Source organism: Dromiciops gliroides, chromosome 5 (assembly GCF_019393635.1).
Source record: "Dromiciops gliroides isolate mDroGli1 chromosome 5, mDroGli1.pri, whole genome shotgun sequence".
NCBI classification, from domain to species: Eukaryota; Metazoa; Chordata; class Mammalia; order Microbiotheria; family Microbiotheriidae; genus Dromiciops; species Dromiciops gliroides.
Window position 1 is genome coordinate 210,877,776 of NC_057865.1, and position 21,071 is coordinate 210,898,846.

Here is a 21,071-nt window from a genome sequence, read left to right on the forward strand (position 1 = left end):
TCAGTCAATTAATACTGTTTAGCACAATTCGAAGAACATGAAATGGGGGCAGCTAGGTGGCACAGTGGACTCGAATTCAAATGCGACCTCAGACACTTGACACTTACTAGTTCTGTGAACCTGGGCAAGTAATTTAAGAAAAACAAAAACAAACAAAACCATGAAACGAACATGAAGAACAGGTTACCTGTGCACATAAACAATACTAATTCATTCTCTTCTTTATGGTCTATCTAGTGAAATCAATTTCTAAGAAAAAAATAAGTAGGGGTATTTCATGAATCTGGAAAGGAAAAGAGATAGATAAGTTCTAGGCTCTTCATTTCAAAATGTAAAAGGAAAGAAATAATTCTCTGGGATTGAATGAATGACCTATTCACATAAGTCTCCTCAGATTTAGAATAAAAGATTTTTAGAGCATTTGATACTCACTGAGCTCTTTTATAAGCCTCGTCTTTTTTGATCATTATAGCAACTCTATTATACAGGGTTGTCTCAGTTTTACATATTAAAAAACAGAGGCTCAAATTGGTCAGGTGACTTGTTCAAGGTTAACTAACTGATAAGTGGAAGAGCTATTATGGCATGTTGAAAGGTTAGTACAATACATTCAAAAGGTATCTCAACTGAAAGCTGCAGTTAGTGGGGAATAACAAATTTTTTCGAATCCACCTTAAGAAAATTGAAGCCAGGAAATTATTTTGGGGTGTAACGATTGGAATGATGCCACCTGCTGGATACTTACTGTAGAAGAGTTCTGCCCATGAAGCGAAGGTCTTTGAGGGCAAGACCAGGAGTCTTTTCTTTGGCGTCAGGAAGTGACGCGGACTAGTGGGAGGAGGAAGGAGGAGACGGAGGCTCTCTTTTTCCTTTGGACGCTGGTGGAGAGCGGAGCTAGAAATGTGCTCTCCCTTTAATAGATAGGAATCTAGGCCTTTCTCTCTCTTTATCCAATTCTTATTCTCCTTAATAAATGCTTAAAAGTCTAACTCTTACTAAGGCTTTTATAATTTATTGGCGACCACTCATTAAATAGTTTAGACAGTTTAACTAGAATTTTAGCCCTTAACAGGGGCAAGAATTATTCAAAAGATTCTTTTGAGTTTCTCCCTTGAGAAGTGAGAGTAGTGAAAGTAGTATTTAGGGTGAACTTTGTATCTAGGTTACAATTCATTATACTGGAAGTTTTTCCTCAGTTGTTTTATCTTTGAGATAATAATCAAATAAAGAATAGACTGAAAATATAGTGAATAAATGATAGGATTCTACTGCCAGGTAACTTGTCCAAACACAAAATACAGGCATTAAAAAAATTAAGGTTAGTGTGCAGTGCTTATGGATTTATCATGGAATGATATTTCATTCCACTAGTTTTTCTCCCGGGAAAATGGCTCCCACTGGGTGAAGAAAATTGAGGAGGTATGTGCTTGAAGCATGTAGGAAGTAATAAAACTGAAAATGTGTGCTCTGTACAGTACCATTACTTGTTACAAGTGTCTCATATTAACCATCTGGTCAATCACATCATGTTTTGAAATTAGAGCTATTGCAATTGTACAAATTAAAGTCGTACCCATTGATTGTAGTTTTGGATAAATGTGTAAGGATCTTTAAGAAATCAGTGAGCTCATTTGCATTTAACAATGAGGAACTAACTTATTTATTTTCTAAGTCTTTTAATATCAAGATCATTGAGAAATAGTGTTAGTGTATCATAGAGGATAGTGAGCCTATGAGTCAGGAAGACCTTAGGCTTAATTTCCAGCTCTGGGGCAGGCTGAATTTATGACCCTTCATAAGTCACATAACCTTTTAATGTCATTAGCAACTCTTTAAAAAAATTCTATTTCATTTTATTTTCAGTTCTGAATTCTTTCCCTTTCTTCTTCCTCTTCCTGACCCATTTAGAAAGCAGAAAAAACAAAACCCATTACAAATATGTATAGTCATGAAAACAAATTCTGTCATTAACCATGTCAAAAAAAAGAAAAAGAGGAAAAAATTATAAATAAGAAGAAAAGAAGAAAATATGTTTCAATCTGCACTCTGAATTCATCATCTAGAGGTGGATAGCCCATTTCACCAGGAGTTCTTTGGAATTGTAATTGTAAATGTGTTCTTCAGAGTTCCTAAGTCTTTCAAATTTGATTATCTTTATAATATTGCTACTATTGTATAAATTATTCTCTTTGTTTCAGTTCATTCAAGTCTTTTAGGTTTTTCTAAAACCATCCCTTTCATCATTTTTATAGCACAATAGTATTCCATTTGCATTCATATACCAGCCATTCGTTCAGCCATTCCTCAATTCATGGGAATCCACTTTGTTTCTAATTCTTTGCCACCACAAAAAGAGCTACTATTAATATTCCTGTACATATGTTGCTTTTTCTTCCTCCTTTAATCTATTTGGGGTAGGGGTGGCTAGGTGGCACAGTGGATAAGCACCAGCCCTGGATTCAGTAGTACCTGAGTTCAAATCCGGCCTCAGACACTTGACACTTACTAGCTGTGTGACCCTGGGCAAGTCACTTAACCCCCATTGCCCTGCAAAAAAAAAAAATCTATTTGGGGTAGATACTTAGTAAAGGTATCACTGCAAACATATGCAAGTTCAGTATCTTTTGGGGTGTATTACTAAATTTTTATAGAATTTTAAGTAGAATTTTATAGAATTGTTAGACTAGTTCACAGCTTTATTGATAGTATATTAGAGTACCTATTTTTCCATAGCCATTCAGCATTTGTTATTTTCCTTATTTGTCATCTCAGCTAATTTGATGGGTAAAAGGTGGTGCTATGAGTTGTTTTAATTTGCATTTCTCTTATTATTAGTGATTTTGAGTATACTTTTCACATGGTTATCGATAGCTCGGATTTCTTCCTATGAAAAGTGCCTATTCATATCCTCTGACCATCAGTTGGGGAATGACTTTTATTCTTATAAAATTGACTCAATTCCCTTTATTCCTCAGAAATTAGACCTTTGTCTTAGAAATTTGCTACAAAGGTGGGGTTTTTTTCTTACCAGTTTTCTGCTTTTCTTCTAATTTTACCTAGACTATTTTCTTTGTGCAAAACCTTTTTAATTTTATGGATTCAACATTATCCATTTTACCTCCTGTGAACCTTTCTGTTTCTTCTTTGTTCATGAATAGATAGATCTGACAGGTACTTTCTTTGATACTTCACTAATTTACTTTTACTGTCACCTTTTATGTTTAAATCATGTGCCTATTTTGAGCTTATTTTGGTATCTGGCATGAAATGTTCTAGACCTAGTTTCCATCAGAATCCTTTACATTTTTCTTAACAGTTTTTGATAAATAATGAGTAACCATTCAAATTACACTGCTCCGGACCTGTTTGAGGAAAAAGGTCTCCTTCTCTCCGCCCCCCCTCTCCCCCAAACAAAATCACATTGTTCAGGGAAACCCTGAGCTGGTCTCAATTAGGTTCGCTCCTGAGCTATGTCCATATAAGGCAGGATTGAAGAATTGTCCCTGTATCACTTCCCCCATTGGCTAAGAACCCAAAGAATAGTTCTGAAATTAGGGTTAGGAATACTGCATTCTGGTTAGTTAATTTTTGCGTGTAGATTGTAACCCTTGAGTAATCAGACCAGTGATGAAAAAGGGGAGGGTACATTTGCGTTAGGGACTAGGGTTTAAAATGGGGCCTGTGAGCCCCCATTCTTGGCACCCACCAGCTTCACGCTGCGTTGCTCATTCTTGCAAGAATGACAATAAATAAGCCTTTGACACATCTCTGCTCCTGAGTTCCAGAGAATTATTGATCAGGAGTCATGATGGAGTGTTTTGTTTGTGAAACAGACAGGAGACCAGTGTCCCTGGATCAAAAATTAGGGACTGAAGAATAAAATGTAAGAAAACTGGAAAGGAGGATGCTAGGTTATGAAGGGTTTTGAATGCCAAGCAGCATTTTGTATTTGCTTCTGGAGACAATAGGAAGCCACTAGAACTTATTGTATAGGAAGGGTGACATAATTGGACCTGCACTTGAGGGAAATTGTCTTAGTGACTGAATAAAGGATAACTTAAAGTGGAGAGAAACTTGAGGCAGACAGACACACTAGCAGACTAGTGTAATAACCCAAATGTGGGGTGATGAGGTCCCTCACTAGAGTGGCAAGGTCAGAGGAGAGAAGAAGGCATATTTCAGAGATGCTTCAAAGGTGAAATAGACAGGTCTTGGCAATAGCTTGGAAATGGGGGAGGCGCAGTGAAAGATATGAAGAATCAAAGATGACTCCTAGGTTGCAAGCCTGAGGGATTGGGGGAAGAGTGTTGTCCACTATGGTAGAGAGGAAAAGGATTTATTTCACTATCTGAAAATGTGATGCTGCTGTTATACCAAGAAATATTTCAGTATATGCCATCCTTTGTATTTGTTTTTCTGTTTTTTAAAAAAAATCCTTTTATTTTTTAACTGAATTTTAAAGCAATTAACAAGAATTAATTTTTTTCTTCCTCCCAGCTCCCCATGAAAATAAATAAGTAGAAACTCTTGTAACAAATATGCATATAGCCATATATAAAAAAATTCCACATTGACTATGTCCAAAAATATGTCTTATTCTGATTTTTTCATCAATCACCTCTGCATCCAGTGATAGACAACTTTCATCACCAGTGCTCTGGAATCAGGGTCAATCATTGTACTGATCAGAGATCTTAAGTCTTTCAATGGTGTCCCCCCCCCTTTTTTTATAGTGTCACTGTTATAGTATACATTATTTTCCTGTTTCTACTTTCATTCACTTCATCAGTCTTCCCAGATTTCAGTGCTACCACCCTTTCATTATTTTTTTACAGAACAAGACTAGTCCATTATGTTCATATATAATAATTTGTTCAGTCATTCCCCAAATGAAAGGCACCCTTTTAGTTTCTAATTCTTTGTCACCACAAATAATGGCTATGGCTCATGGGAGTTTCCTAGTCGCCTAAGGTGATAAACGAGTACATCCCATGAAGAGCCAGTGTCCTTTAGACTTTGGGGATATTCTGGGGTTGTAGAAATCATTACACCTTACCCTACTGACTAGACCAGTTTCTGGATGTGGAGACCAAAGTGGGGAGAAACATTTCTACTGTACTTTGGTTGGGCTTACTTTCTATGTTATTACTAAATAAACCTTCTTTTGTTAAAGTGTTAATTATTCTACCAGTGTCTCACTTCATTCCCATCTTGAATATTAACCACAAGACCTTTAACACTGCATAATTAGTCAGCAATTATTAAGTGCCTACCAATGTATCAGGTGGTATGCTAAGCATTAGCGATACAAAGAAAGGGAAAAGATAATGCCATAAGAAGTGATGAAAGGGGGTTTCAGAAAAACTTGGGAAGACATATGAATTGATACAGAGTGAAAAAAGCAGAATTAGGAGAACAATTTATACTAGTATTAACATCAAAACTGTAAGGAGAAACATTTTGAAAGATTTAAGAACTTTGATCAACTGGTTCTGATGGAAATGTGATAGACTGATATGCAAAATGAGATATTGTTGGACATGTCTAATGTGGAAATTTATTTTGCTTTACTGAGCTTTTTAGTTATAGGGTTTTATTTTCTCTTCCAGATGTGTGAGGGAGGTAGGCAGGAGAAAAAAAATAAATGCTTGATAATTTAAAAAAATAAGTCATGAGTCTGAGATTCAATACTTCTCTCATTCTCTCTTTTCAGCATGGGCTACTGCATCCTTTTTGTCCATGGGTTAAATAAACTCTGTACATGGTTAAATCGATGTGGGGCCACTACCTTGATGGTGTCTACTTTGCTGCTTCTGCTGCTTTTCTCCTGCAAAACTGTGAAACAGAATGAAATTTGGCTGTCAAGAGAATCCCTTTTCAGGTATGATTAGTTATAGAAAATTATTGGTTGCCTTCTTACTTATTTGTTTACACACACACACACACACACACACGTATATATATACTCATATAGATAGATATACTTACTATACATAAATGGCATAATAATCTGGTTCTGATATTTAATTAATTTAAAGGTCATTCTTGAATCCCGAATGAACAAAATCATATATGAAAAGAATTGTGAGCATGAGTCTAAAAAATAATTTAAAAAACCCAAGACTCTTGAAAGTGCTTTTAATTTTATGACTTTGGATGGAAATACCTTTAATGCTCTGTTGACATATAATATCACCTATAAACTGAATGAAATTGAAAAGTCTAATTTAATTGCTCATTTCCATACTATATAAAAGTGATCAGAAAGGAAGAAAAATAAAATATATTTTCTTTTGAATATTACAGGCTTTTGAACTGTTCTGTAGATTAGTCCATTTTGGAGATAATTCTGAACTAGCAAACCAAAGGCTTTTTTCCCATATCATGGTAAATCTATACATGTTAATATAATTTTCCCCAATGCAACAATTTTTGCTTCTAGACCCATACTTGTGATAGAATACAGAAATATGTTGGGGCCACAGATTATAAGGTTGTAATTGGCCTTCAAGTTTTAAAAGAATTTTCAAATTCAGACAGTCACATGCCAAGTCTACTGCCCATTGAGAGACCTTATTGCATTAACTCCTGTCTGTTGTAGTTGTTGTTGCTATTTAATTATAGACTTAGATAATATGCGTTTCTACTTCTGTTTAGTGCTGCTGTTAAAATTGCAGCTAATAGGGGCAGCTAGGTGGTGCAGTGGATAAAGCATGGGCCTTGAATTCAGAAGCTCCTGAGTTCAAATCTGGCCTCAGACACTTGACACTTACTAGCTGTGTGACCCTGGGCAAGTCACTTAACCCCCATTGCCTCGACCAAAAAAAAAAAATTGCAGCTAATAGCAGAAGATCTTCCTTCCCTTTCTACTTAAGCAGAATTTTGGGGGGAAACTTCTGAGATCACAGGTAAGGATTCATTTTTTTTTTTTTTTTGCAGGGCAATGGGGGTTAAGTGACTTGCCCAGGGTCACACAGCTAGTAAGTATCAAGTGTCTGAGGCCGGATTTGAACTCAGGTACTCCTGAATCCAGGGCCAGTGCTTTATCCACTGCGCCACCTAGCTGCCCCAAGGATTCATTTTTACACAGAAAAATGTCCAGTTGATGTGTGTCCCATGATATCTGGCAATTTAGAACCATAGTTTCACTATTGCAAGCAGTTTTTTTTTTAAAAAACTCCATCTCTGAGAGCAATAAAAAAAGAAATTACAGGCTGCTTTTCCAACAGTTGAATAGTCTTTTTTTTATGCCCTTTCTTAGGAGCCTCTGAATTTGAGAGCTGAATCATCCTGTTTTAGTTTTTATACTGATGAAATTGATGGGATCATTTCCAGATCTCCCTGTAAGAAGGGAATCCAAACCAGTCTTCCAATATGCAGCCTTCCTGAGATTTTTAGTTTGAGAGAGTTTTTAAAAAATTAACTGATTAGCATTCATGAACTCTTAGAAAATTTAGGACTTACAGCTTGCTCCAAACTTAGATCAATTAATTTTAAGGGATACAGTTAAGGGATGAAACCATTTGAAATTTCTCTTCCAAAACCCTGTTCAGCTTTTGGGAGTTGTACATGGATATTTATTAATGAGATACATAAAACAATTATGGCAACAATAGTATTATTGACTTCTCCTCTTTATAACTCTAGCAAGTAGACTAATCTGGTATGTGCTATTTACATCAAATAGCATAATCAAAAAGCAATTTATTGCTTCCATATTATAGAAGTTGATAGTGGTTGACACGTCAGCATAGCTACAAATATGAGCCCACTTGGCTCCTCTCCAAATATAGTGATTGACACATATAACTCTGGAAAGTTGCGTGACTCTTGATTAAAATTCAAGATCTTACTTTTTAAATGTCTATTTTTTTCTTATTTCGGAAACTTAAAGTTATGGAAATGTCATTACTTTGGGTATAACTACACAAAATCGATTTTCTATAATATGCTAATTAGTACAATGGAAAAACCAATTCGATTTTCACTTCTCAATGCTAGCAATCAAACAATTGAACCAAGTGCATGCAGACATTAGTTTATTACCATATACTCAACAATACAAATATTAACCCCTTTAGAAACAAACTACCAACTTGCTTTTCTAGAGCTTCCCAATAAGCATATTTCATGCTGGTACTCAGTGATAAGGTTTCTCCCTCTGCCCAGCTGGAGGCTATGTGTGGAGATACACACCTCTGAGGTAGTTGCCTGGCAAGTCAGCAAATCTGTTAGCACTGTCCTTAAGCAAACAAGAATATTTGAGTCTCCAGGATGGGGAATGCCACTTACCTGGTCATGACCCAAGGTCAAACTGAAGGCTGGGGGCTTTATGGTAGGTTTCTTATAGTTCAAGTTATGGATCTTAGGTGGTTACATCCAAATTCTGATTGGCGGTCAATGCTCTAATTGTTAACCAATAAAATTAATTTTTATGTCAACCTGAATTAAAGAGAAGGCTGCCAATATAGCAAAAATTGAATCTTAAATTTAGGCACAGCAGCAAGTACTGGAGGTGCTCAAGAAGGGGCTTGGACAGGGGTTCTTTTAGAGTACTAGGGTAGAAGGAGAGGGATACAAGTCTTGGAATTGTCTAGCTGCCAGTGTGAGGGGGTTGGGACATTCCAGTTTTACTGTAACAGCCAAAAGTTCATTGAGAAAGCTTGAGAATCTCTGGAGGGGAGAGTTGAGAGGAGGAAATCATAATTAAAAAATAACAATGGAGTTGACCTCTGTAGCTGGCCCAGGTAGATTTTATGGACAATGTAACCAGAAGCAAGGAACACAGGATACTAAGCCCTCATCTAACGTCTCGAGGGGTGGTCTACTACTGTAGTCTTCATTTTTGTCTTCTCCTCCTCCTCCTCCCTCTCCTCCCCCTTCTTCCTCTTCTTCTTTTTCCTCTTCTCTTCCTCCTCCTCCTTCTCTTCTTATGGCTGGGCTGTCCACTTGAGGGTTGAGTTCCTCTTTAGATGAGACAGATATATCCAGCTGTCAACTCCTTTCAGCTTTGTTGAGAACTTGGTAGGGTCCTTTTCATGTGGACTGCAAAGCATCCTTGCACAGGTATCTTTTCCAACAGACCTAGTTTCTGTATTCTAGCTGCAAAGTAGACTGGTTTGGGACTGGGTCCCTAGAAAATAACTGAGAAACAAGATAGTTTAGATCTCAAAAGGTTTGAGGGAGTTCAGCAGTCCAGAAGGGAACTCTTGGTGGTGTGGGAGTTGCTGTGGGACAAAAGGAGGCACATCACACACCCAGGGGTGATTTCAAAGGGTTAAAGGGAAAACTTTCCAGAAGTCATCACCCTAAAGTTCAGGACTAAGGGAAGGGCTCTGACTCTGGTTCTGAAAATGTCCAAGTGATATCTGAGATATCTACTTCTGGGGCTCTTTAGTTTTTTTTGCTCAAGTATATGAAAAGAGGGCTAATGATTTAAAATTTAACCCCACAGTCTAACATCTTTCATGTATTTGATTTTTAATTATTTCAAGGAACTCAGTAAAGAACTTACTTACCCATACTGTCTGCTACAACAGGCATGCATCACAAAGTTTTGATACTAATTAAAATTTTTATTATCACATTATGTCAAATTGAAGTAAAAAAGAAAAAAAGAAAAAATTGCAGTAGACTCCAGCTCTATTAAAGGAAAGAAATGATTCAAGAGCTTTGGATGCACAATTAAGCTATTAACATAGCTACTGTCAAGAGTTGATTTTAAATAAGTTTTAGAAAAATGCTTATTATCCTTTTGTGCTCAATATAAAAGTGCAGAAATTTTCTGAATTTGCTAAATATGAAATTATTTGAACATGTGACATCATCTCAATCTGTCTGGTAATGTACCTTGGAACAACTGCAAAGGATGGCCTTTGAATCATTTGGCATAGAGTAGTGGTGAAAGTTATTATCAGCCATTTTGATTTAATTAAATGTACAATGCTATTATAAACATTTTTACATTTTCATTAGAAATTAATTGTAACAGTAATCACCAGAAGTTTCTTGAGCAGGTATATGTACTATCAGGGATGTTTATAAGTATTTCAGTATTGGGGTAGACTTAGAGGCACTTACTTAATTACCTTTCAAAATATTTAGAAAAAGAATAAAGATAGAAGGTATCTTGTTAAGGTTGGATCTGACATGTCACACTTGGTGTGAAAATGCAGTTCGTTTAAAAATACCATAATAGTCACATAATTAGGACAGCATTTAAAAAGTAGATAAATACTAAGCTGTAAAAAATACAAAAGCTAAAACAGAACACATGTTACCAAAGTTCCTAAACCTGGCAATGAAACAAAATAATATTAATTGAAGGAAAAAATTTAAAATAGTATAAATGTGTTTTAAAACAAAAATACCAGATGGTAATAAAACAAATTCTAGTCAAATATCCTGCTATGAAACAAAATAGTCTTTCCACACATACTTTTCTGCCATTCTAAGAACCCAAGATACTTAATTTATAATATTCTTCTGCCTTATTACAATAACAAATTTTGTTTTTAATAAAATATATTGTTTTACCTGCTTAAGCACATCAATGAAAAAGTATCAAATAAATGCACAAAGATATCATAATATTTGAATGTTAACAGCATGAAAACTCAACATGTCTATGAAACTTACAAAAAAAGAATAGTAAACTTTGGTTTTAGCTACCACATAATTATTAGCATATGTAATACTTCAATAAAATGTAATAATTAAATAAGAAAGATATTATTTATTGTGTTATGAAGTTACTTGATTTAGTTAGATAAAATTCAAAGTATACTTTTAAAAAGTTTCAAATCCTAAGCAGACCCTAAGCAGACTCAGTATTCCCCCTGATAGGAAACAGCTAAAACAATAAAGTTTCAGGTCTTTGGTAGAAAACTGTTCACACTCAGCACTAGGAACACCCGTGGAAAAAAATTAAACAAAAAGAAAAATAATTTATGTAAAATATATTGAAAAATATAAAAACTCATCTAGAGTGATTATTAGCTTCAAAGTATTGAACCACAGGTGAAATTCATTTACCATGAATTCTTGTTTGTTGACGTCCTTGTGAGATCTCTTTGCATACATCTGATGAACCTCTTTCCTTCCCTTTGTTCCTTCTCTCAGTCCCTTATTCTCACAGTGACAGTGAGAGGTTTAGATCTTTTCAGTGTACATTTTGACTCTGGCCAACAATTGTATGCTTCCAGCAAATATAGCCTTCCTAGGAATGTTTGACTCAATCCTGTTCATCAGCTCCAATGTGTCTGGGTCATAGAATTCTAATTCTGATGGCTCTACCATCATTCCTGACCAGAAATTATAACAAAGATAGATGAGCATTAGAACTGGTATTGAATATGTCATAATTTTTCATCCTCTTTGGTGTGTTGAGACGGTTCAGTTTTAAAAGTAACTCCCATATGTCACTGGTACATAAGCCAAATGATTTCTTCACTGGAGAACTGCCTGTACATATCCTTTGACCATTTATCAATTGGGGAATAACTCATATTATAGATTTAACAAAATTTTTATATATTTTAGATATAAGACCTTTATCTGATCAATTATAAACTACCCCCCTCTCAGATTTCTGCTTTCCTTCTGATCTTGGTTACATTTGTTTCATTTGTACAAAACCTTTTTAATTTAATGTAATAAAAATTATCTATTTTATACCTAACAGTTCTCTAGCTTGTATTTATTCATAAATTGTTTATCTGTCCATAAGTCTGATAAGAAATATATCCCATATTCTTCTAATTTTCTTGTAAAATCTCTATATTTAGGTCACAGATCCATTTTGACCATATCTTTGTGAATATTGGTCTATGCCCAGTTTTTGCCATATTGCTTTCTGATTTTTCCAACAATTATCCCAAAATCTTAAGTCTGTACACTTGTCAAATACAAGGTTATTATGCTTATTTGCATGTATAAATAGTATATCTACTCTATTCCACTGATCTACCTTTCTATTTCTTAGCCAGTACCAGGTAGTTTAGATAATTGCTGCCTGGATCTGCCACTGCTAACCCTCCTTCTTTTATATATTTTTCATTATTTGATATTCTTGACTTTTCGTATTTCTAAATGAATTTCACTAATATTTTTTCTAATTTGCTTTGAAACATTCAGGAATTTAATTGGAATAGCATTGAATATATCGATTAGTTTGGGTAAAATTATTATTTTTATTATATTGGCCCTGCCTACCCATGAACAATTAATATTTCTTCAATTATTTAAATCTTATTTTATTTGTATAAAAAGTTAAAAAAAATAATTATATAGTTCCTGGAGTTTTTTGGCATATAGGTTCAATATTGATATTGCTTCATTGTCTATAGTACCTCTCATGAAAATGTAGTTACCCTCGGGGCAGCTAGGTGGCGCAGTGGATAAAGCACTGGCCTTGGATTCAGGAGGGCCTGAGTTCAAATCCAGCCTCAGACACTTGACACTTACTAGCTGTGTGACCCTGGGCAAGTCACTTAACCCCCATCGCCCCATTTAAAAAAAAATGTAGTTACCCTGCTTATCTCTTAATTAAATCTATTTTAGCCATAACTTTGAGATCATAATTGCCAGCCCTGCCTTATTTGCATCTGCTGGAGCATAATAAGTCTTATTCCAACCCTCCATCTTAACTCTGTGTGTATCTCTCATTTTTTAATGTGTTTCTTATAAACAACATATTGTTGGATTCTGATTTGTAATCCATTTTGCTATCCATTTTTGTTTTGTGGATGAGTTAATCCCATTCATGCTCAAAGATATGATTACTATTTGTGAATTTTCCCCCATTTCTTTTTACTCATTATTTTCTTTATTAGTCTCTCTTTTTACCCTATTCCTCTTACCTTACCTTCTCCCCTTACTTACCCTCTCATTCCTTATTTTACCTATACTTCTCAAATTTTCTTTCTTATTTATTTAGATCACCCTCTTAATCTTAATTTCTACCCCCTTTTAGAAGTTCCTGACCCATGCTATTTTTTTTTTTTTTAGTGAGGCAATTGGGATTAAGTGACTTGCCCAGGGTCACACAGCTAGTAAGTGTTAAGTGTCTGAGGCCGGATTTGAACTCAGGTCCTCCTGACTCCAGGGCCGGTGCTCTATCCACTGCGCCACCTAGCTGCCCCAGACCCATGCTATTTTTGATCTCTCTAGAAGTTTAGAAGACTTCTAAACCTCTTCAGATGTATACATTGTTTCCTCTTCAGCCCAGATGAGATTAAGGTTCCAATAATTCCACCTTTCCAGCCCCATCCTCTGTCTTAGTTCTTTCTTTCATGCCCCTTTTTATGAAATAATTGCTTCTTTTTACCTTTACCTGGCCAATTTTTTTTAGAATTACTTCATCATCCACAACTCAGCCACATCCTTTCTTTCAAACTACCTTATTAATGATAAACAGTTTTAAGAATTTTATTACTACTATAATAATTAATAATTACTAACAGCATTTTCATATATCATAAGTAAACTGCTTGACCTTAATCAGTGCCTTATAATAAGTCTTTATTGATTTCCTTAAATTTCTTCTGGATCTTTTGTATCATATTTTCTATTGAGTTCTGGTCTTTTTGTTACACATATTTGAGAGTCTTTTAGTTCATCAAATGTCCATTTTTTCCCAAATTAAGAATTATACTCAACTTTGGTGGATAAATTATTCTTGGATGCAACCCTAGCTCCTTTACTCTTCGAAATATTATATTCCAAGAACTATAGTCTTTTAGTGTAGGAGCTTGTGAAAATATTTTGTTAACTCACTGGCCTAATTTGGGGACTAATCTATCTGAGTGACTAATCTGGGGACTTTTAACTAACGGGCTATCTGACTGCTATTAATTTAATGTGGGCCGTTTATAAAGTTTCACCACACTGTTCCATTCCCAAATTGATAAGCAAAGGATTAAGAAGCCTCTTAACTAAATAATCAAAGCAGAGTTTATTTATGAGATACTATTTAAAATTAAGAATACAGGGAAATAAAATGTACAACCTGACTGTGTTCAGGGCATCTCTTTCCACCTGCTGGGCCTGGAACTTTTTTAATACAATAAGGGCTGTAGCTGCCTCTTGCCTTAGAGTATGTTCCACTTTCACTGCTCAGCTACTTTCTTCTAACACTGCCTGTACCCTGTGCTGACCACTTCTGTGCTCTCTGCTGCCTCCTGTTCTGTCTGTCTGTCTACTCCGTCAGTCTGCCCTCTGCCACCTTTACTGCCCCTCTCCTTCTCCTATTTCTAATCTTGTCAGGCCCCCTTAATCTTGTCCTTTCGCCTCTTTTCTGTCTTGCTCTTAGCTTTTTCTCCTTCCCCATCTCTTAGTGCTCCAGCCTTTCTGCTCTCTTAATCTCATCAGCCCCCCTCCATCTTGTCCACCAACCTCTCAGGTCTATATATATTTTCCTTTTCTCCACTCAAATCTTGGGGCTTTTTGTATCCCCATACACACCAAGCTAATCCGCCAGCCAGGGCTGTGGCTGAGGGGTGGGGACACTCAGGTGTCTCATGCATACCACACCCAGAGCTCCAGGGGCCCGCCCCCGGCTGTGCACCTGGGACCTTGGTACAGGCTATGACAGAGCCCAGCCTGGATGAGCCTGGGATCTCTCGGATAGATACTCTCAGGGTGGAGGGAGCTGGGGATCCCTGCCCCCAGCTGTCTGACCTGGTGTCTTGTACAGCCTATGGGGCTTTTTGGCTCAGCTGAAGCAGAGGGGGAGGGGCACCAGCCCCTCCCATACAGAAGAGACCCTGAGGGCCTAAGGATTTCTTTTTTTTTTTTTTTGTTGCAGGGCAATGAGAGTTAAGTGACTTGTCCAGGGTCACACAGCTAGTAAGTATCAAGTGTCTGAGGCTGGATTTGAACTCAGGTACTCCTGAATCCAAGGCCAGTGCTTTATCCACTGAGCCACCTAGCTGCCCCTGGGCCTAAGGATTTCTAATCTCAGCCCAAAGGTAGGGTCTCCAAATCAAAATAAATTTCCACAAGCTACTAGGTCTTGTAAAATTCTCATAGTATTTTATGAGTATTTAAATTTTTTTTTTCTTGATGCTTACAATACATCATTCTTAACCTGGGAATTTTGAAACTTGGCTATGATATTCCTGTAAGTTTTCTTCTAGGATCTTTTTCAGGTGATGATTAATGAATTCTTCCTATTACTACTTTGCCTTCTTGTTCTATAATTTCAGGATAATTTTCCTTGGTAATTTAGAATTTAGAATTTTCCCTGTTACATGTAAAAAAAGGTTTTTTTCACATTGATTTTTTTTGGGGGGTGAGGCAGTTGGGATTAAGTGACTTGCCCAGGGTCACACAGCTAGTAAGTGTCAAGTGTCTGAGGCCGGATTTGAACTCAGGTACTCCTGACTCTAGGGCCGGTGCTCTATCCACTGCGCCACCTAGCTGGCCCCCTTCACATTGATTTTTGGTTTTGTTTTTGTTTTTTTAGTGAGGCAATTGGGGTTAAGTGACTTGCCCAGGGTCACACAGCTAGTAAGTGTTAAGTGTCTGAGGCCGGATTTGAACTCAGGTACTCCTGACTCTAGTGCTGGTGCTCTATCCACTGCGCCACCTAGCTGCCCCCCCTTCACATTGATTTTTAAAAATTTTGTGTTCCAAATTTTCTTCCTCCCTTCCTCCTCATTCTTCCCTAAGAAATCAAGCAATTCAATATACGTTACACATGTTCAGTCATGCAAAACATCTTCACATTAAGTCAGGCTGTGAAAGAAAACAGACAAAATAACTTTCGAAAAAGGAACTAACAAATAAAATTATACTTCAATCTGTATTCAGATACCATCGGTTCTTCCTCTGTTGATGGTTTGCATTTTTCATATGTCCTTCTGATAGCCTCCTACTCATCATTTCTTTCATAATTACTATTGCTAGCTGTATTACCCTGCATCCTATTCTCTCCCCTTGATATTTACTCTATTTTCTATCTTTTTTCACCCTATCCTTCCTCCAAAGTGTTTTGCTTTTTACTGCTCCCTCCCCTAAACTGCCCTCCTTTCCTTCACCTCTCCCCATTCCCTTCCCCTCCCACTTCCCCACTTGAGTGTGCATGTTATTCCCTATTTGAGCCAATTTTGAAAAAACTGAGCTCGCTCACTCCCCCACTCCTTCTCCATCTTCCCCTCCACTCCATAAACTTTTTCTTGTTTCTTTTATGCGAGCTACTTTACCACATTCTACTTCTCCCTTTCCCTTTATTCCAGTGCATTCCTCTTACCCCTTAACTTTATTTTGAAGATGTCATCATGGGTCAACTAGGTGACACAGTGAACAAAGCACCAGCCTTGGACCCAGGAGGCCCCAAGTCCAAATCTGGCCCCAGACATAAGCCACCCCACCCTGCCTGCTCCATAAAACACCAGGATAAGTAAAAAAATAAATGCTTTACAGATATCATCACTTCATGTTCAGTTCAGACCTGTGTCCTCTAAGTGTATTCCTTTCAGCTGCCCTAATACTGAGAAAGTTCTTATGAGTTAGAAGTATTATCTTCCCATGTAGGAATGTAAACAGTTTAACCTTTTAATATTCCTCATGGTTTCTTTTTCCTGTTTACCTTTTTATTCTTCTCTAGGGTCTTGTATTTGAAAGTCAAATTTTCTATTCAGTTCAGGTCTTTTCATCAAGAATGCCTGAAATTCCTTTTTTTCATTGTAGTCCCATTTTTTCCCCTGAAAGATTATACGCAGTTTTGATGGGAAGGTGATTTTTGGCTGTAGTCCCAGTTCCTTTGCCCTCTGGAATATCATATTCCATATACTGTGGTCCTTTAATGTAGAAGCTGCTAGATCTTGTGTTATCCTAACTGTAGCTCCACAGTATTTGAATTCTTTTTTTCTAGCTTCTTGCAATATTTTCTTCTTGACCTGGGAGTTCTGGAATTTGGCTATAATATTCCTGGAAGTTTTCCTTTTGGGATCTCTTTCTAGAGGTGATTGGTGGATTCTTTCAATTTCTATTTTACCTTCTGATTCTAGAATATTAGGGCAATTTTCCCTGACAATTTCTTGGAAGATGATGTCTAAATTATTTTTTGGCCATGATTTTCAGGTAGTCCATTGATTTTCAAATTCTCTCTCTTGGATCTATTTTCTAGGTCAGCTGTTTTTCCATATATATATATTGCTCTCTATTTAAAAAATTCATTTGGATTTGCTTTATTGTGTCTTGATTTCTCACAAAGTCATTAGCTTCTATTTGCTCTGTCCTAATTTTTTTTTTTGGGAGGGGGGGTGAGGCAGTTGGGGTTAAGTGACTTGCCCAGGATCACACAGCTAGTTAGTGTCAAATCCAGAACTCAGGTCCTCCTGAATCCAGGGCTGGTGCTCTATCCACTGCACCACCTAGCTGCCCCTCTATCCTAATTCTTAAGCAATGATTTTCTTCAGAGAGCTTCTGTGCCTCCTTTTCCATTTGGCCAATTTGGCTTTTCAAACTGTTGACTTTTTTTTCATGACCCTCCTTCATCACTCTCATTTCTCTTTCCATTTTTTCTTCTACCTCTCTTACTTTATCTTCAAAGTTCTTTTTGAGCGCCTCTATGGTCTGAGACTAATTCATATTTTTCTTGGAAGCTTTGGATGTAGAAGACTTTGGTATTTTCTTCTGAGGGTGTATTTTGATCTACCTTGTTGCCAAAGAAACTTTTTATGGTTGGAAGCTTGAGATGCCTGTGCCCCTCCCCCACTGGGCCACTGCCACTTGAGTTACTAATTCAGAATATGGGCACTCCGCCTTAGCTCTAGCAGAGACCTCAGCTCTTTCCCCCTGGCCAACCCCTGGACCCCCTCACCAGTATGTGAGCTGAGTTTCAGAAGCTGCCACTGATGCTGATGGTTCTGAGGCTCTGGAGGCGTGGCCTGCCTGGGGCTATATCTGCGCCCCTCTCTCAGCCTGGTTCCACAGAATTTCCCTGTTGCTCTTTTAAGAAGTCTTTGGCTAGAAAACGGTTTTCCTCTGTTCTTTTGTGGGTTCTGCTGCTCCAAGAATTGTCTTATGGCACTTTTTTGAAGGTATGTGGATGGTTCATGTTGGGGGCTCCAAGGGTCACAAGCCTTTCCTCCACCATCTTCTTCAGATTCTCTTCTAATTTTTTTTTCTAATTTTATTATATCTTGGTATCTTGTAACATCATCCAATTCCCACTTGCCCAAATCTAGTTTTCAAGGACTTATTTTCTTTAAGATTTTGTATGTCTTTTTCTAATTGGTTAACTTTCTTTTCATAATTTTCTTGCATTGTTTAAATTTTTTTCCCAGTTTTCCCTTGTTCTTTCTTATTTGATTTTGAATTCCTTTTTAATGTCTTCTAAGATTTATTTCTGGGCTTGTGACCATTTGATTTTACTCTTTAGGGCAGGAGTAGCTTTTTTTTAACCTCCCTATCTTCCTCTTAATATGAAAGCTTCTTTTACGCCAAAGTATCTATTGATGGTTGGGTTCTTGTTCCTTTGCTTCTTCATCTTTATTTTTAATTTGTTTTATTTTATTTTTAGCAGCTTAATATTATTATTATTATCAAGTTTTAATCTCAAATTGTGGGTAATGTTGCCTCAAGCCTCAGGTCCTCTTTACTATTGTTTTCTGAATTCTGTCTGGGGGCTCAGTTTTAGGAACTCCTGTCCTTCCTCCTATGAGCCCCAGCCATGCTGTCCCCTAAATGTTCTCACTCCCTACAGTACCACACTCACTTGGTTTGTGCTTGTTCCTCTTTTTTTTTTTTTAAGTGAGGCAATTGGGGTTAAGTGATTTGCCCAGGGTCACACAGCTAGTAAGTGTCAAGTGTTGGAGGCTGGATTTGAACTCAGGTACTCCTGACTCCAGGGCCGGTGCTCTATCCACTGCGCCATCTAGCTGCCCCGTGCTTGTTCCTCTTTACTTACAGCCACAGCCAGGTATTGCATTTGGTTAGCACTGCTAGGCCTGACTTTCAGAAATAGGAGGGGTCCTTCTGTCTTCCCTCACTCAGCTGTCTGCTGTTCTTTAGATGAAAGTTTGTGAGGTAAAAGTTCCTGAGGTGAAAGTTGAGGTGAAATTGTTTAAGTCCTAATCTATTTCTCTCAGGGCCGACTGTTCATTGATTCAGTGAAGTCAGCTGAGAAGTATTTACACCTCACTCAGGCTAAACCTCAGCCCTGGAGTCTTTTCTGATGTCCTCTCAAAATGTCCTAGGAGGGAAATTGCTTTACCCTTTTAGTTTTGCTGCTCTACGTTCATTTCATGGTGATTTTCTGTTTGCTTGGTCAAGGAAATCTGGAGAACCTGGAAATTTCTGGCCTACTCAGCCATCTTCCCAGAGTGAAATATAGGCTTTTTTAAAAAACTTGGTTTGTTAAATATAGAAGCTGTGTGTGTGTGTGTGTATATAGATATACATACCTATATCTATATACACACACACATATATAGATGCATGTATACACATATATATACACACATATACATGCATACACACACATATACATATATACATATGTATACATATATACATATATATATTCAGAAAGTCCAAAGTTGTACTGTGCTTTCAACTGAAATTTTACCTAGTGACTAGGACACTGATTTGTATTCTGATTCAACTAACCCACATCTTTAGTCCAGAGAGTATGTTCAGCCAGTGTTTGAATAGATTTTGATAGATCCTAGTTTTGGAGTGCATCTTGCCAATTTCCTTTCTAGTCAGAACCCTGGTGTTGGAAAGGAATTTACATATCTAATTCACATACTTAAAATAGGAAGAAAGGAAAGAAGGAGTTATTAGATGCCTACTTTGTGCTAGGTACTGTGCTAAATGCTTTACAAATATTAGATCATTTGATCCTCACAATACCTGAGGTGGGTGCTATTCTTATTCTCATTTTACAGTTGAGGAAATTGAGACCAACAGAGATTGTAACTTGCTCTGGGCCATACAGCTAGAAAATGTATGAAGCCAGATTTGGCTTCAGGTTTTCCTAAATCCATGCCCTGTGGTCTATCTCTTGAGATACCTAGCTGCCTAAATTACCTTGAATACATTCCCACTCCATGAATTGTATCATATTTTTACCTCCTTAGTATTTGTTAAAACAGTATGCCTACCCTGCAGTACTAGTTGCAATATGCTTTTATCTTCTTGAAACCTTCATAGGGAATAAAAAAGCAAATATTGCTCCTATTTTAAAAATGCTTATTTGTTGATATCAGGCATATGTTCTTTTAAAATTGTCCTTCATACTTAAAAGAGGGACAAAAGGACATAACTGAATCAATGTATGGATTATCTGACTGGCAGATTAGACCAACATGACCTTGGAAAGCTCTACCACAGGCTGGGCACAAATAGTTCACATGAACATTTGTAGTGGAGATATCTCTAAATTTGCACATTTCATGTTTCTTTTGAACTACTGCAATTCTGCTTTGCTTATACAGCACAGCACCTTCTTTGATATAGATAGGCATGTCATGTCAGGTTAGTTCCTTGAAGACAGTAATTGTCTTTTACCTTTCTTTATATCCCCAGAGCTTTATTTATTGATTGATTTAATTAGATTTTAGAAACAGGTGTTTACTACATCAGTCTATTTGGTACATGCCATTCTTTTCCCATATCAGTTCCCACAATGTACCTCTGACACACACTGCCAAAAGTACATACAGAGTCCAGGCAATGTTTTGGGCTGGACTTGTCTCAGGACAGGCCCATGGTAGTTGGTATTTGATAATGCAGTGGAATAAGGTACTGGTATATCATTCAGTAATTGACAAAGGGAGATTTAGTTGGTCCTGATAGGAGAAGGACAATTAGCACAGAAACACACCAGGGGGGAGAGATAGCTAGGTGGCTCAGTGGATAGAGCACTGGCCCTGGATTCAGGAGGACCTGAGTTTAAATCTGGCCTCAGACCCTTGACACTTACTAGTGACCCTGGGCAAGTCACTTAACCCCAATTGCCTTACCAAAAAGAAAAGAAAAGAAACACACCAGGGACATATGGAGTTGATTCATCTGAACAAATCCTTTTTCCTTCTAACCTCTTTCCTATTTTTTGCTGA

General features: G+C 37.0%; 1 protein-coding gene across 1 annotated transcript in view; it reads left to right on the forward strand.

Moving 5' to 3' along the window:
* The window catches only part of TMTC1 (transmembrane O-mannosyltransferase targeting cadherins 1), a 259,544-nt gene that overhangs the window by 142,498 nt on the left and 95,975 nt on the right, over positions 1–21,071 (forward strand). The window contains 1 exon segment of the mRNA XM_043969354.1: positions 5,714–5,881. Within this exon segment, the coding sequence (XP_043825289.1) occupies positions 5,714–5,881 (168 nt within the window).